This window comes from Scyliorhinus torazame, chromosome 1 (assembly GCF_047496885.1).
Source record: "Scyliorhinus torazame isolate Kashiwa2021f chromosome 1, sScyTor2.1, whole genome shotgun sequence".
NCBI lineage: Eukaryota > Metazoa > Chordata > Chondrichthyes > Carcharhiniformes > Scyliorhinidae > Scyliorhinus > Scyliorhinus torazame.
In genome coordinates this window covers 181,462,673-181,478,562 of record NC_092707.1, presented here as the reverse complement: position 1 = coordinate 181,478,562, position 15,890 = coordinate 181,462,673, and the positions used below count along the sequence as shown (strand labels likewise).

Here is a 15,890-nt window from a genome sequence, read left to right as displayed (position 1 = left end):
CTTACTTTTTCCTCGTAAACTTCAATATGCTAGACAATCAGGAAAGCTGGACTAGCTCACCCTCCCATTAATTAATTATGTGAAGCAGTATTGCGGGAAAACGCTAACTGCATATTGCAGGGAGTAATATGGGAGAAATTGTTACTGTTGTTCTTAGGTTTTGAGAACTCTGCTCAATCAGTATCTGAAGGAGAAAGACAGTTTGATACTTCTGTGTGGGACCAGGACCATAATCCTGTTATGTCAATCTAGTTTGTTCTTTCAGATGCTGACCAAGCTGCTTTGAATTTTGTCCATTTTATGTTTTTATTTCAATCTCTAAATGTTGATATTTTGTTGATGCTTTGAGACCCTGGAATTTAATACTAGCAGCATAAGTTCTATTTGACTACTTTGATGCCATCCTTATGTTGTGGCCGGGTGAGAAGCAAACTTCTCCCCTACTAATAATAATGATTAATAATCTTCATTAGTGTCAGAAGTAAACTTGCATTAACACTGCAATGAAGTTACTGTGAAAATCCCCTAGTCGCCACACTTCGGCGCCTGTTCGGGTACACAAAGGGAGAATTCAGAATGTCCAATTTACCTAAAAAGCTCGTCTTTTCGGGACTTGTGGGAGGAAACCGGAGCACCCGGAGAAAACCCACGCAGACATGGGAAGAACGTGCAGACTCCACAGAGTGACCCAAGCCGGGACTCGAACCCGGGTCCCTGGTGCTGTGATCTATTCAGCCCCCTCGTTTGGTCACAACAAAGGTTTTTAAGTTTATTTCCCCCTTAAATGCCTTTCCCAATCCAAATGTATTTATTTGTGAATAAGGAGCTGATGAAATCAGGTTTTCTTGAGTCAATGAATGAATACATTTATTAGTTGCGAGACCCAAGAAAAATGAAGGCACAAACACACACACACAACTTAGAGTCCAAATAAAACGAAAGGAATATACAATTGAAAATGAATGAAAATCACTTATTGTCACAAGTAGGCTTCAAATGAAGTTACTGTGAAAAGCCCCTAGTCGTCACATTCCGGCGCCTGTTCGGAGAGGCTGGTACAGGAATTGAACTGTGCTGCTGGCCTGCCTTGGTCTGCTTTCAAAGCCAGCGATTTAGCCCTGTGCTAAACCAGCCCCTTAATTGATCCATTGTTTGTCTTCCAGGCATAGATTGTCAAACATTGTGGTTGTTTGAAGTGAGTTGGTTTCCTGTAGAATTCTGGTGTTGACTTGACTCAGGCCTGCACTTTATTGAAGACATTCTTTCAGCATCAGAGAGAGAAATCCTTTCCTGCTCTCTTCCAGCAATGTTTTTAGATGACTGACATGTTTCCTTCTCCTCCTTCTGATGCTGTTTTTAAAACTCCTGTCTGCATATGCCCAGACATGAGTTTGATTAGCACATCGTGCAGGCATTGTTGCAAAGCAAGTAATTCTAACTTTTGATCTTTTCATCTCCAAAACCGTTGGCACATTTCAAGCTAAAAATCAACAGGAATTGGAGTTATTTCATTTCCCACAGTGGACTTTGAATGTTTGATGAGTATCTGGCTGGTTAGCAGTGAAAATCGTCGTGATAGAACTATATCTGATCAAAGTCCAACACTTATATTTTTAATGTCTTCCTTTCAAGAGATCCCTGCTTTAAGTGGACCTTGACACCCTCCAGGTGTGCAATTCTATGCAACAGGTCCAGAGTCATTATCACGGGGAATGAGGAAATGGCAGAAGCATTTAATAAATATTTTGTGTCAGTCTTCATGGTAGGCGACACAACTTGGTTACCAGAAATAGAGGATAACCCTAAGGGCTAAAAATAGTAAGGAAATCAAAGTGGTTAATATCAGCAGACAAAAAAAAATTCAGATAGGGTTCTGAAATAAATTGCTTCAGTGACAGTGGATGCATGAGCTCTGATTTTCTAAAATCCTTTAGATTTGGAAATGTTCTGGGCTGCATGCTGGTGCAGTGGTTGGCACTGCTGACTCACAGCGCTAAGGACCCGGGTTCAATCCCGGCCACGGGTCACTATCTGTGTTGAGTTTGCACATTCTCCCATGCCTGCGTGGGTCTCACCCCAACAACCCAAAGGTGTACAAAGTAGGTGGATTGGACAAGCTAAATTGCCCCTTAATTGGGATTTTTTTTTTTCAATAATCGAAAACAAAAAAATTTGGAAATGTCCCATCAGATTGAAAGGAAAATGTAGTACCATATTCAGTAGATGTACCTGGATTTCTAAATGATATTCAATAAGTTTTCCGGTTAATTGTTAATAGACAAGATAAGGGTTCATGGGGGTAATATCTTTGAAATTCATATCGAAACATCCATTCTCCATATATTCCTTAATTTCCCGAGAGATCAAACATTTGCCTATACCAGCCGTAAATGTATTAAAAAATGGAGCATCACCAACATAGAACATAGAACATTACAGAGCAGTACAGGCCCTTTGGCCCTCGATATTGCGTCGAACTGTGAAATCACTCTAAAGCCCATCTACACTATTCCTTAATCGTCCATATGTCTATCCAATGGCCATTTGAATGCCCTTAGTGTTGGCGAGTCCACTACTGTTACAGGCAGGGCATCCCACGTCCTTACAACTCTCTGAGTAAAGACCCTACCTCTGACATCGGTCCTATGTCTATTTCCCCTCAATTTAAAGCTATGTCCCCTCATGCTAGACATCACCATCGGAGGAAAAAGGCTCTCACTGTCCACCCTATCTAATCCTCTGATCATCTTGTATGCCTCAATTAAGTCACCTCTTAACCCTCTTCTCTCTAACGAAAACAGCCTCAGGACCCTCAGCCTTCCCTCATAAGACCTTCCCTTCATACCAGGCAACATTCTGGTAAATCTCCTCTGCACCCTTTCCAATGCTTCCACATCCTTCCTATAATGAGGCGACCAGAATTGCACGAAATACTCCAAATGCGGCCGCACCAGTGTTTTGTACAGCTGCAACATGACCTCATGGCCCCGAAACTCAATCCCTCTACCAATAAAAGCTAACACACCGTACACCTCCTTAACAACCCTCTCAACCTGGGTGGCAACTTTCAGGGATCTATGTACATGGACACCGAGATCTCTCTGCTCATCCACACTGTCAAGAATCTTACCATTAGCCCAGTCCTCTGTCTTCCAGTTATTACTTCCAAAATGAATCACCTCACACTTTTCTGCATTAAATTCCATTTGCCACCTCTCAGCCATGCTCTGTAGCTTATCTATGTCCCTCTGTAACTTGTAACATCCTTCCGCACTGTCCACAACTCCACCGACTTTAGTGTCATCTGCAAATTTACTCACCCATCCTTCTACGCCCTCCTCCAGGTCATTTATAAAAATGACAAACAGAAGTGGCCCCAAAACAGATCCTTGTGGTACACCACTAGTAACTGGACTCCAGGCTGAACATTTCCCATCAACCACCACCCTTTGTCTTCTTCCAGCTAGCCAATTTCTGATCCAAACTGCTAAATCACCCTGAATCCCATGCCTCCGTATTTTCTGCAATAGCCTACCGTGGGGAACCTTATCAAAGGCTTTACTGAAATCCATATACACCACAACAACTGCTTTACCCTCATCCACCTGCTTGGTCACCTTCTCAAATAACTCAATGAGGTTTGTGAGGCACGACCTACCCTTCACAAAACCGTGTTGACTATCTCTAATCTAATTATTCATTTCCAGATGATTATACATCCTATCTCTTCAAAACCTTTCCAAGACTTTGCCCACAACAGAAGTAAGGCTCACTGGTCTATAGTTACCGGGGTTGTCTCTACTCCCCTTCTTGAACAAGGGGACAACATTTGCTATCCTCCAGTCTTCTGGCACTATTCCTGGAGACAAAGATGACTTAAAGATCAAAATCAAAGGCTCAGCAATCTCCTCCCTAGCTTCCCAGAGAATCCTAGGATAAATCCCATCCGGCCCAGGGGACCTATCTATTTTCACACTTTCCAGAATTGCTAACACCTCCTCCTGATGAATCTCAAGCCCTTCTAGTCGAGTAGCATGTATCTCAGTATTCTCCTCGACAACATTGTCTTTTTCCTATGTGAATACTGACGAAAAATATTCATTTAGCACCTCTCCTCTCTCCTCGGACTCCACGCACAACTTCCCACTACTGTCCTTGACTGGCCCTACTCTTACTCTAGTCATTCTTTTATTCCTGACATATCTATAGAAAGCTTTAGGGTTATCCTTGATCCTACCTGCCAAAGACTTCTCATGTCCCCTCCTGGCTCTTCTTAGCTCTCTCTTTAAGATCCTTCCTAGCTAACTTGTAACTCGCGAGTGCCCTAACTGAACCTTCACGTCTCATCTTTACATAAGCCTCCTTCTTCCTCTTGACATGGTTCCCTTGCTCGACCACTTCCTCCCTGCCTGACAGGTACCTACTTATCAAGGACACGCAGTAGCTGTTCCTTGAATCAGCTCCACATTTCCATTGTGCCCATCCCCTGCAGTTTTCCTCTCCATCCGATTCATCCTAAGTCTTGCCTCATCGCATCATAATTGCCTTTCCCCCAGATATAACTCTTGCCCTGTGGTATATACCCATCCCTTTGCATCACTAAAGTAAACGTAATCGAATTGTGGTCACTATCACCAAAGTTCTCACCTACCTCCAAATCTAACACCTGTCCTGGTTCATTACCCAGTACCAAATCCAATATGGCTTCGCCTCTCGTTGGCCTATCTACATACTGTGTCAGGAAACCCTCCTGCACACATTGGACAAAAACAGACCCATCTAAAGTACTCGAACTATAGCATTTCCAGTCAATATTTGGAAAGTTAAAGTCCCCCATAACAACTACCCTGTTGCTTTCGCTCCTATTCAGAATCATCTTTGCAATCCTTTCCTCTCCATCACTGGAACTTTTCGAAGGCCTATAGAAAACCCCTAACAGGGTGACCTCTCCTTACCTGTTTCTAACCTCAGCCCATACTACCTCAGTAGACGAGTCCTCATCAAACATCCTTTCTGCCAACGTAATACTGTCCTTGACTAACAATGCCACCCCTCCCCCTCTTCCCTGAGCTCACTGAAATATCTAAACCCCAGCACCTGCAACAACCATTCCTGTCCCTACTCTATCCATGTCTCCGAAATGGCCACAACATCGAAGTCCCAGGTACCAATCCATGCCGCAAGTTCACCCACCTTATTCCGGATACTTTTGGCATTGAAGTAGACACAATTTAAACCACCTTCCTGCCTGCCGGTACACTCCTGCAACTTTGAAACCTTACTCATGACCTCACAACTCTCAACCTCCTGTATACTGGAGCTACAATTCAGATTCCCAATCCCCTGCTGAACTAGTTTAAACCCTCCCGAAGAGCATTAGCAAATTTCCTGCCCAGGATATTGGTACCCCTCTGGTCCAGGTGTTGACCATCCCGTTTGTAGAGGTCCCACCTACCCCAGAATGAGCCCCAATTATCCAGGAATCTGAAACCCTCCCTCCTGCACCATCCCTGTAGCCACGTGTTCAACTGCTCTCTCTCCCTATTCCTCGTCTCGCTAGCACGTGGCACGCGTAACAACCCAGAGATAATCACTCTTGTTTGTCCTAGATCTAAGTTTCCACCCTAGCTCCCTGAATTCCTTCTTTACATTCCTATCCCCTTTCCTACCTATGTCGTTGGTATCTATGTGGACCACGGCTTGGGGCTTCTCCCCCTCCCCCTTAAGGATCCCGAAAACACGATCCGAGACATCGCGGACCCTGGCACCTGGGAGGCAAAACACCAGCCGCGAGTCTCTCTCGTTCCCACAGAATCTCCTATCTATCCCCTTAACTATGGAGTCTCCAATGACTAATGTTCTACTCCTCTCCCCCCTTCCCTTCTGAGCAACAGGGACAGACTCTGTGCCAGAGACCTGTACCCCATGGCTTACCCTTGGTAAGTTGTCCCCCCCAACAGTATCCAAAGCGGTATACTTGTAAGGGGAACGACCACAGGGGATCCCTGGACTGACTGCTTCCTCCCAGCCCCTCTCACCATCACCCATCTATCTTTATTCTTCGGAGTTACTACATCCCTGAAGCTTTTATCAATGACCACCTCTGCCTCCCGAATGTTCCAAAGTTCATCTGAAGTTCAACCCTCTGGAGTAGAATATTCCAAAGATTCATGATTCTTTGATTGAAGTAATTTCTCCTCATCTCCGTCCAAAGTGATCAGCCCCTTATCCTGAGACTGTCAAACAGTGAAAACCATCTCTCAGTATCTATCTTTTGAAATGCCTACAGAATCTTGTAGGTTCCTCTATTCCAATGTCCATATAATAAAGGTCATCATGTAATTTACTTTCCTAATTGCTTGCTGTATCTGCATGCTGAGTTTTTGTGTTCCTTGTACAAAAATATCCAAGTCTCTCTGAACATCAATCATTACAAGTTCCAAACCTTTAAAGAAATATTCTGCTTTTCTATTCTTATGACCAAAGTGAATACCTTCACACTTCCCCATCTGGATTTGGATTTTGTTTATTGTGTACTGAGGTACAGTGAAAAGTATTTTTCTGCGAGCAGCTCAACAGATCATTGAGTACATGAAAGTAAAAGAAAAGAAATACATCATAGGGCACACAAGGTACACAATGTAACTACATAAACACCGGCATCGGGTGAAGCATACATGGGTGTAGCATTAATCAGGTCAGTCTATAAGAGGGTCGTTTAGGAGTCTGGTAACAGCAGGGACGAAGTTGTTTTTGAGTCTGTTCATGCGTGTTCACGGACTTCTGTGGCTCCTGCCCGATAGAAGAAGTTGGCAGAGTGAGTAAGCCGGGTGGGAGGACTCTTTGATTATGCTGCCCGCTTTCCCCAGGCAGCGGGAGGTGTAGATGGAGTCAATGGATGCGAGGCAGGTTTGTGTGATGGGCTGGGCTGTGTTCATGACTCTCTGAAGTTTCTTGCAGTTGCCATACCAGGCTGTGATGCAGCCCGATAGGATGCTTTCTATGGTGCATCTGTAAAATTTGGTAAGAGTTAATGTGGACATGCCGAATTTCCTTAGTTTCCTGAGGAAGTATAGGCGCTGTTGTGCTTTCTTGGTGGCAGCGTTGACGTGGGTGGACCAGGACAGATTTTTGGAGATGTGCACGCCTAGGAATTTGAAGCTGCTAACCATTGCCACCTCGGCCCCATTGATGCTGACAGGGGTGTGTACAGTACTTTGCTTCCTGAAGTCAATTACCAGCTCTTTAGTTTTGCTGACATTGAGGGGTAGATTGTTGTCGCTGCACCACTCCACTAGGTTCTCTATCTCCCTCCTGTAATCTGATTCATCGCTATTCGAGATCCAGCCCACTATGGTTGTATCGTCAGCAAACCTGTAGATGGAGTTGAAACCAAATTTTGCCACGCAGTCGTGTGTGTACAGGGGGGGGCTAAGTACACAGCCTTGCGGGGCTCCGGTGTGGAGGAGCTGTTGTTGTTTATTCTTACTAATTGTGGTCTGTGGGTCAGAAAGTCGAGGATCCAGTTGCAGAGTGAGGAACCAAGTCCTAGGTTTTGGAGCTTTGACAAGAGCTTGGCTGGGATTATGGTGTTGAAGGCGGAGCTGCAGTCAATAAATAGGAGTCTGATGTAGGAGTCCTTGTTACCGAGGTGCTCTAGGGATGAGTGTAGGGCCAGGGAGATGGTGTCTGCTGTGGACCAGTTGTGCCGTTATGCAAATCTGTCACCTTGTTGCCCACTCACTTAAGCTGTCTATGACTCTTTGCAGCCTCTCTGTGTCCTCCCAGCGGTTTACTTCTCCACTTAACTTTGCATAATCAGAAATCTTAGATACATTGCTCTCAGTCTCTTCACCTAAATCACTAATATAGATTGAGATTAAAATAGCTGAGGCCTAACACTGATCCCTGCAGCACTCACAGCCTGCTGAACTGAAAATGCCTCTTTAATGCCAAACATTTGCATCCTGATTACTAATCAATTCCCCATCCATACTAATATATTACCTCCAGCTCCATAAACCCTCATCTTGCCTATGAACAATTGAACACCTTATTTATTGCCTTTTAGAAATCCAGGTACTGATCTGCCATTGTCTACTCGACCCATTGCATTTACAAACAAATTAAATTAATTTGTTAAAACAGGATTTCCCTTTCCTAAAACTGCTTTGAATTGTTCTGATCATATTTTACTTTTCTTAGTGCATTGTTAAGACTTCCTTACTAATAGATTCCAGCATTTTCCCATCAACATCTGTTCAGCTAACTGGCCTGTAATTCCCTCTCATTTTCTCTCTCACTCCTTTCTGAGGAAGTGGATTTACATTTGCCAACTTCCAATCTGATGGGACATTTCCAAATCTAAGGAATTTTAGAAAATCAGAGCTCATGCATCCACTATCGCTGAAGCTATTTATTTCAGAACTCTAAGGTGTAGGCCATCAGGTCCTGGGCTGTTGTCATAATTTAGTTTTTGCAGTTCCTTTTATCTGCTGATGTTAACTAGTTTAATTTCCTTACTCCTTTTAGCCCTTCGGGTTATCCTTTATTTTTGGTATCCAAGTTGTTTCTGCTACTATGAAGACTGACACTAAATTCTTGTTCATTTTCTCTGTCATTTCCTCATACCCCATGATAATTTCTTCTGTTTTGTTCAGCTACCCTCTTCCTTTTTTATATTCTTCTAAAAGTTCTGACAATTTGTTTTTATATTTTTGGCTAATTTACTCACGTATCCTATTTTTTCCTTATTTAATTAACTTTTTGATTTTGCTGGTTTTTAAAGCACTACCAATCTTATGTCTTGCTGATTTTTTTTGCAATTGTAAATGTCTTCTTTAAATCCTTAACTTACTAGGTGTGTCCCAGATGGATCTTTCCTGTTGAGTTCTTGTTTTTTTGTTGAATAGTTCAAATTGTTTCTTTAAATGTTTCCCACTGCTCATTAACAACTTTATGTTGCCCAATCAACCTTAGCCAGATCGTCCCTCATATCCACGTAACTGTCTTAGTTTAAGTTTAAAATTCTGTTTTGTGGTTTGGAATATAGCACTTTCAAACTTACCTTGAAATGTAATGGTATTATAAGGCAGCACAGTGGTTAGCACCAGCTCCGGGTCTTCCAGTGTCTGTGTGGGTCTCATCCCATGACCCAAATATGTGCAGGGTAGGTGAATTGGCCATGCTAAATTGCCCCTTAATTGGAAAGAAATAAAATTGGGTACTCTAAATTTATAAAAGAAGAACAAAAGAAGAAAAAAATTAACTTAATGGTATTATGATCACGATATCCCAGTGGATCTTTTACTGTGACATTACTAATTAACCTGTCTCATTTCACAACACTAGATCTAAAATAGTTGTATCCCTAGGTAGCTATTGTTCCAGGAAAATGTTCTGCAAACTCACTTTCTTGACCATCCTTACCAATTTGATTCTTCCAGTTTCTATGAAGATTAAATTCCTCCACAATTATTACATTGCCTCTGTTACAAGCTCCAATAAATTCTTGTTTAGTGCTCTGCCTAATGATATAATGACAGCTGAGGGGTCTGTAAACAATTTCCACCATTGTTTTCTGACTCCTGGTATTCCTATTCATCTATAGGTGGATCCATGGCAAAAAAAATCTTGAGTAAATCCTTTAGGAAAAGACACGAGCAACTTACAGTAGCTTTTTCACTGAATATTTCTTATGTCCAGACTGGGGGTAAGGGCAGAAGAGTGAAAATGCAAAATCTCTTAAGATTTGCATGTATTCTTACCATGTGTTATCTTTTGAGTCTTTGATTTCTGGAAAACATAGGGTTGAGGTATAGAACTTTAAAAATATTCGGGAGGAAGCTATTTGCAGGTCCAGTCGCAGTTCGCTGACACAGCACACTTACTGGCTCAATTTTACAGGAGAGATTAATAAACAAGCCATTACTGCTCTTTCTCAGTGCTTTTTTTGCATAATTTGCTTGCCCTCCCATTCCCTCAATACCTACCTCTATGAGCTGGTGAACATTTGGTTAATTCTGCGCACAGGCACCTGAATACGGAAGGAATGCATGAACTGAAATACATGTCGACCGACTATTTTAATCTAAAAACATCTGGGTTCATTCCTATCACTGATAGGATTGAAGCAGAGGGAGCAATAGGATTGTTGGAATTGGTGTCAATGTCTTAAGCCAAGGGAAGGAAAAATGAGGCAAAAAATAGTGAAACCTGTTCGAAGCAGCCATAATGTAGATTCTCAGGGGTCCTGACACAGTAGATGTTGAGAAGTTGTTTCCCCTGGTGGGCGAATCTAGGACCAGAGGGCAGAATCTTAGAGTAAGGGGGTCACCCATTTAAGACAGTGATAAGGAGGATACTGAATCTATGGAATTATTTACCGCAGAGAGCTGTCGAGGCTGGGTCATTGAATATATTCAAGGCTGGAGATAGTCAGATTTGCATTCAGGAAGGGAATCAAGGGTTATGGTGATATGGCGGGAAAGTGGAGTTGAGGATTATCATATGAAATCAATCATGATCTTATCGAATGGCAAAGCAGACTCGATGGGCCGAATGGCCTACTTCTGCTCCTACACCTTATGGGTGTTGAGGAGAAACAGTGGGAATATAATTTTCAATTCTGACAAGAAAACTGGGGCAGTGAATTGGCAGCCTGTGTATACTCTCTATTGATATCCCCACTGAAGTCGAAAATTGGCCCCTCAATGTTGAACGAGACAACAGTCCACCTTCGACTCACTGCTTGTCTGAAATATGAAGGCGAGCTAGTTGAACGTGATATTTAAGGTTTGCCAGTGTCTCTAATTAATGCATGAATCATGCCTTCAGGACAGGAAGGGCAGCATGGATTAAAACCTGCAACTCTCCCATTTCCTTCCCACACAAAAATTATCTGCCAGAATCAGAAATGCATATTTTCATTTATGGGGCACTTTCGTTCATGGGTACACTTATTGAAAAAAAAATGACTGTAATTTCTTTCTTGTTGCTCATTTTGTGCTCTCAGGACCCGAATGCTTTTCCTTTGCCTACCTCCCAGGACCTTGCAGGATTCTGGGATCTCTTACAGCTGACGGTTGAGGATGTGACTTTGAAGTTTGATGAGCTTTTGCAGATAAAGGCCAATAATTGGAAATTGCTAGAGTCTTCAGACAGAAAGGTAGGCCCACACGTGCCCATCACATACCACACTGTGCTGTTGTTGTTTTTTTTCTTCCTTTACTGAATCTTAAAGTGGTCACAGATATACTTTTGGAATTCTATAACGACAAAAGTAAAAAGACAATTAAAAATGCATCGTCTGATGTGACTATAAGATTGCATGGCAGATTTTGGTTAAAGGGTGCATTTGGTTTTTTACGCCCCAAGGGAATGAGAGAACAATACATAGGAAGAGAAATGAAAAGGAACATGCATTTCTTGTAAGGGGGCATCCTTCCCTTCATAACTGCAATGCAATATTTGGCAGTGAAAATTTATAAAGGGCAATATCTCCACAGGTACAATAATATAAAAGGAGAAATGTGTATTAAAATTGTTATAAATGAAAAATGTCACCGTCGCTAACAATGTTTGATAGACATACCCATTTAGAATGGTGCAGCACATCAGAAATATCTGTAATGCTCCTTCCCTGCTGAAAAATATCCCACAAGTACTTTACATTCAATTGGACAAGACAGTGGACAACCCAAAAGGAGAAGAGAAAATGGAAATGATTACAATGGGGGGGGGAATCAAAGTCACAATTGTAGAGAAGGATTTTGGGGAAGGTTTTGAAAGAGGGCATGGAAAATTGGACAGAATTAGAACGGAAACTCCAGAGAGGTGGTGGTGTAGCAGTATTGGTACCAGACTAGTAATCAAGGAACCCAGGCTAATGACGCTGGTTCAAATCGCACCAGGGTGGATGGTGAAATTTGAAATCAACAAAACAAATCAGAAATTAAAAGTCTAATGCTGAGCATAAATCCACTGTTGATTGTCGTAAGCCATGCTCTTATGTGTGCTCCAGACCCACAGTAATGTGGTTGGCTCTGAAATGACCCAACAAGCCACTCCATTCAAGGGGCAATTAGGGATGGAAAATAGATGCTGGCTCAGCAAGAAGTGGCCACATCCAATTAATTTTTTTTAATGTTTAGCTGTTGTAGGCTGCAAAGATAGGATGCAGAGCTGGGCCGAAAAATGGCAGATGGAGTTTAACCTTGATACATGCGAGGTGATTCATTTTGGTAGAAAACATTTGAATTCGGATTACAGGGTTAACGGCAGGGTTCTGAGGAATGTGGAGGAACAGAGAGATCTTGGGGTTCATGTCCACAGATCTCTGAAGGTTGCCACTCAAGTGGATAGAGCCACGAAGAAGGCCTATAGTGTGTTAGCGTTTATTAACGGGGGCTTGAGTTTAAGAGCCGCGGGGTTATGCTGCAACTGTACATGATCCTGGTGAGACCATATTTGGAGTATTGTGTGCAGTCCTGGTCACCTCACTATAGGAAGGATGTGGAAGCATTGGAAAGGGTGCAAAGGAGAATTACCAGGATGCTGCCTGGTCTGCAGGATAGATCTTACGAGGAAAGGTTGAGGGAGCTAGGGCTTTTCTCTTTGGAGCGGAGGAGGATGAGAGGCAACTTAATAGAGGTTTATAAGATGATGAGGGGGATATATAGAGTGGACGTTCAGAGACTATTTCCTCGGGTAGATGTAGCTGTTACAAGGGGGCATAACTATAAGGTTCAGGGTGGAGATATAGGAGGGATGTCCGAGGTAGGTTCTTTACTCAGAGTGGCTAGGGTGTGGAATGGACTGCCTGCTGTGATAGTGGAGTCGGACACTTTAGGAACTTTCAAGCGGTTATTGGATAGGCACATGGAGCACACCAGAATGACAGGGAGTGGGATAGCTTATCTTGGTTTCGGACAATGCTCTACACAACATCGAGGGCCAAAGGGCCTGTTCTGTGCTGTACTGTTCTATGTTCTATGTTCTATGTTGAATGTCCACTGTTAGAACAGCGAGATTGAGAAACAAGTTGGAGTCCAATGATAAGGTTGCATAAAGGACTATAAGGCAGGAAGGGATCACCTACGTAGGGCAAAGCAAAGTTATGGTAGGATTTGGAAGTGAGGACAATACAGTTGAGTTCAACTCACTAAACTATATGCAATTGAGGCTTTCAGTGTATGTTGTTGATGGGATGGTGGGTGAGGACTTACTTCAAGTAATGCCATTTTTTATTATGGGACCTCCCCTCCTCCCTGAATACACTTTTCCTCCACTCACCGTACGTTGACAATACTGTGCCGACAACAGCAAATTGGTTCTCTGGGAGCAGGTGTAAGGTGGGCACATGTTTGGAGCATGCCTGAAGGTCGCAGCCCAAGGTTCACTGATGTGTTGTGTTGTACGGCACTACCACCATGATAAATGGGATAGACCTATAAGAGAGCTAGCAACTCAAAACTGGGCACCCATGAGGCACTGTGGGCCGTCAGCAGCAGCAGAATTATACTCAACCACAATCTGTAACCTCATCTACCATTACCACCAAACCAGAGGATCAACCCTGCTTCAAATGAAGAGTGCTGGAGGGCATGCCAGGAGCAATACCAGGCATACATAAAATGAGGGATCAACCTGGTGAAGCTACAATACAGGACTACTTGCGTGCCAAACAACATAAGCAGCAAGTAATAGGCAAAGTGAAGCAATTCCACATGAGCAACAAGATGCAAAAATCAGCTGATGACATCATTGCAGCACAGACCAGTGCAGGACAGAATGAGCCAGTGCAATGCTGGAGTAAATACTCCAATCAACAAGATACATATACTGCCATTCAGGATATTTCAGCATCTCATTCAGTTTCAAAAGTTAACTTCCTTACTTCCTCTCACAAAATCAAATACGTTATTGCCTTAAAGTGCCCAGTGAGTCCAAGTCCAATATCAGTGGCTCTGTCTGGAGAATTCTGTTCTTTGTCCTGAACAGACTTTCTGAAGGTCAGTCTGGAGAGTGATGGTGGTTAGAAATATTAGCTGCAGCCATTATATCAGACCAGCAATGGTCCATTTTAAAAAAAACAGAATTTAAACAAGAGAATATGGAAGACAGGCAGATTTTAAAATTTTTTGCTTAATTCCTTTTTGACATAGCAATTTAAAAAGTTTTACATAGAACATACAGTGCAGAAGGAGGCCATTCGGCCCATCGAGTCTGCACCGACCCACTTAAGCCCTCACTTCCACCCTATCCCCGTAACCCAATAACCCCTCCTAAGCTTTTTTGGTCACTAAGGGCAATTTATCATGGCCAATCCACCTAATCTACACGTCTTTGGATTGTGGGAGAAAACCGGAGCACCTGGAGGAAACCCACGCAGACACGGGGAGAACATGCGGACTCCGCACAGCCAGTGACCTAGCAGGGAATCAAACCTGGAACCCTGGCACTGTGAAGCCACAGTGCTAATCGGTTGTGCTACTGTGCTGCCTTTCTTTCTAAGCTTCTTCAAAAAATGAATTGCATCATCGCAGGTAAAATATTGGAAAGATGTACTTTCAATCATCAATATTGTTGAAGTTACCAAATTTCCTGACTCATCATACTTCACAAATACATTTTAACTCTGTTCGATACAGATAAAGAACATTCACAAGAATCATTTGTGGCAAGTACTGTTAAAAGTCTTTCAGAATGGTTTTCACTTTGGAAATGATGCCTGCAAACCATCACCTACAAGTCTGTACAAATCAGCTGGTGATCATGAAGCACAGAGCTCATCATTATTGATGAAATGGATGATTTTATTCACTTCAGCTTCTCTTACCCCAGTGGCTTTTAGCATTGTTATCCAAACTTCTGACGAAGTGCACACAAAATAAATCAACTGTTTTCTTCAGAGGTTCACGTTTGCTCTATATTTGCATAATTACTGTGTCATAAAGAGCTTTGACAGTCTCAACGATGATCTTCTCTTTACATTTTAAAGTGATTTCATTGTCTCTAGTTTCGTCGGTCTTTTATGCTTCTCATCAGCAAAGAGACCTATATTTTTGTTAACGTTAGTACCGCTGCTTCCATAAATAAATAAAATAAATAAAAGAATAATAAGAAATAAATAAAGAATAATAAAAATTCCACCGAGCTATAGTCATTTTGACCTTCCATGACAAAACTTTAACTGAGGCTAACAATTGTGCAGCATTCACTAAAGTTGTATTGACATTTTGCAGCGATTTGCTCAAGGCATTAATTGTTTGAAGCAAATGCTTCCACAAAAGAGTAAAAACAGCAATATTGTACTTTTCAAACTTCTCTGCGAAGGATTTTGCTTCAGATCATAAGTGTTTATTCTGAATTTGATGCGGCTGTGTCTAATAAGGTTTCATTTATATCAGCAAAGTTCATTTTCAAAGCCAAAACAGCATCTGCATGAGGGGACAACCTCGTGTCACAAATTTCGTTGACCGTCAAATGTTTTTGCTTTGCCTGCTCCAAGCCTGATTGCAACATATTCCACCGATGTGTGGAATCCGAAAAAAAGACATACATGTTTTGATCAATGTCAAAACAATGTACAGCCTGCTCACAGAATTCAGCTGCTACATTACAGATTAAATTCAATGAGTGACTGGAACATGGGATGAACAATGCACAAGGGCTTGCATTGTTCTGTCTTGCTTGTAGTCCTGAATATTTTCCTGCCATAGTTGCGGCATTATCGAAGCTCTGTTCACGACAATTTTTGATGTCCAAGCCTAAATTTGCAATGATTTCCAAAATCGCTGCCTCCAGACACTCAGAAGTGTGGGATTGTAACTGGACAAAAAAAGGAAATCGCCCTACAACTTCACCATCGCTGGTCACATATCTTGAAA

General features: G+C 42.4%; 1 protein-coding gene across 3 annotated transcripts in view; it reads left to right on the top strand.

The window, feature by feature from the left end:
* The window catches only part of LOC140418106 (disks large-associated protein 2-like), a 1,176,606-nt gene that overhangs the window by 1,137,937 nt on the left and 22,779 nt on the right, over positions 1–15,890 (top strand). For 2 of the 3 annotated variants that reach the window (XM_072501530.1, XM_072501527.1), the window contains one exon: positions 11,015–11,167. In XM_072501530.1, the coding sequence (XP_072357631.1) occupies positions 11,015–11,167 (153 nt within the window). The remainder of the gene's footprint in view (positions 1–11,014; positions 11,168–15,890) is intronic. The other variant, XM_072501537.1, reaches the window with a different exon arrangement.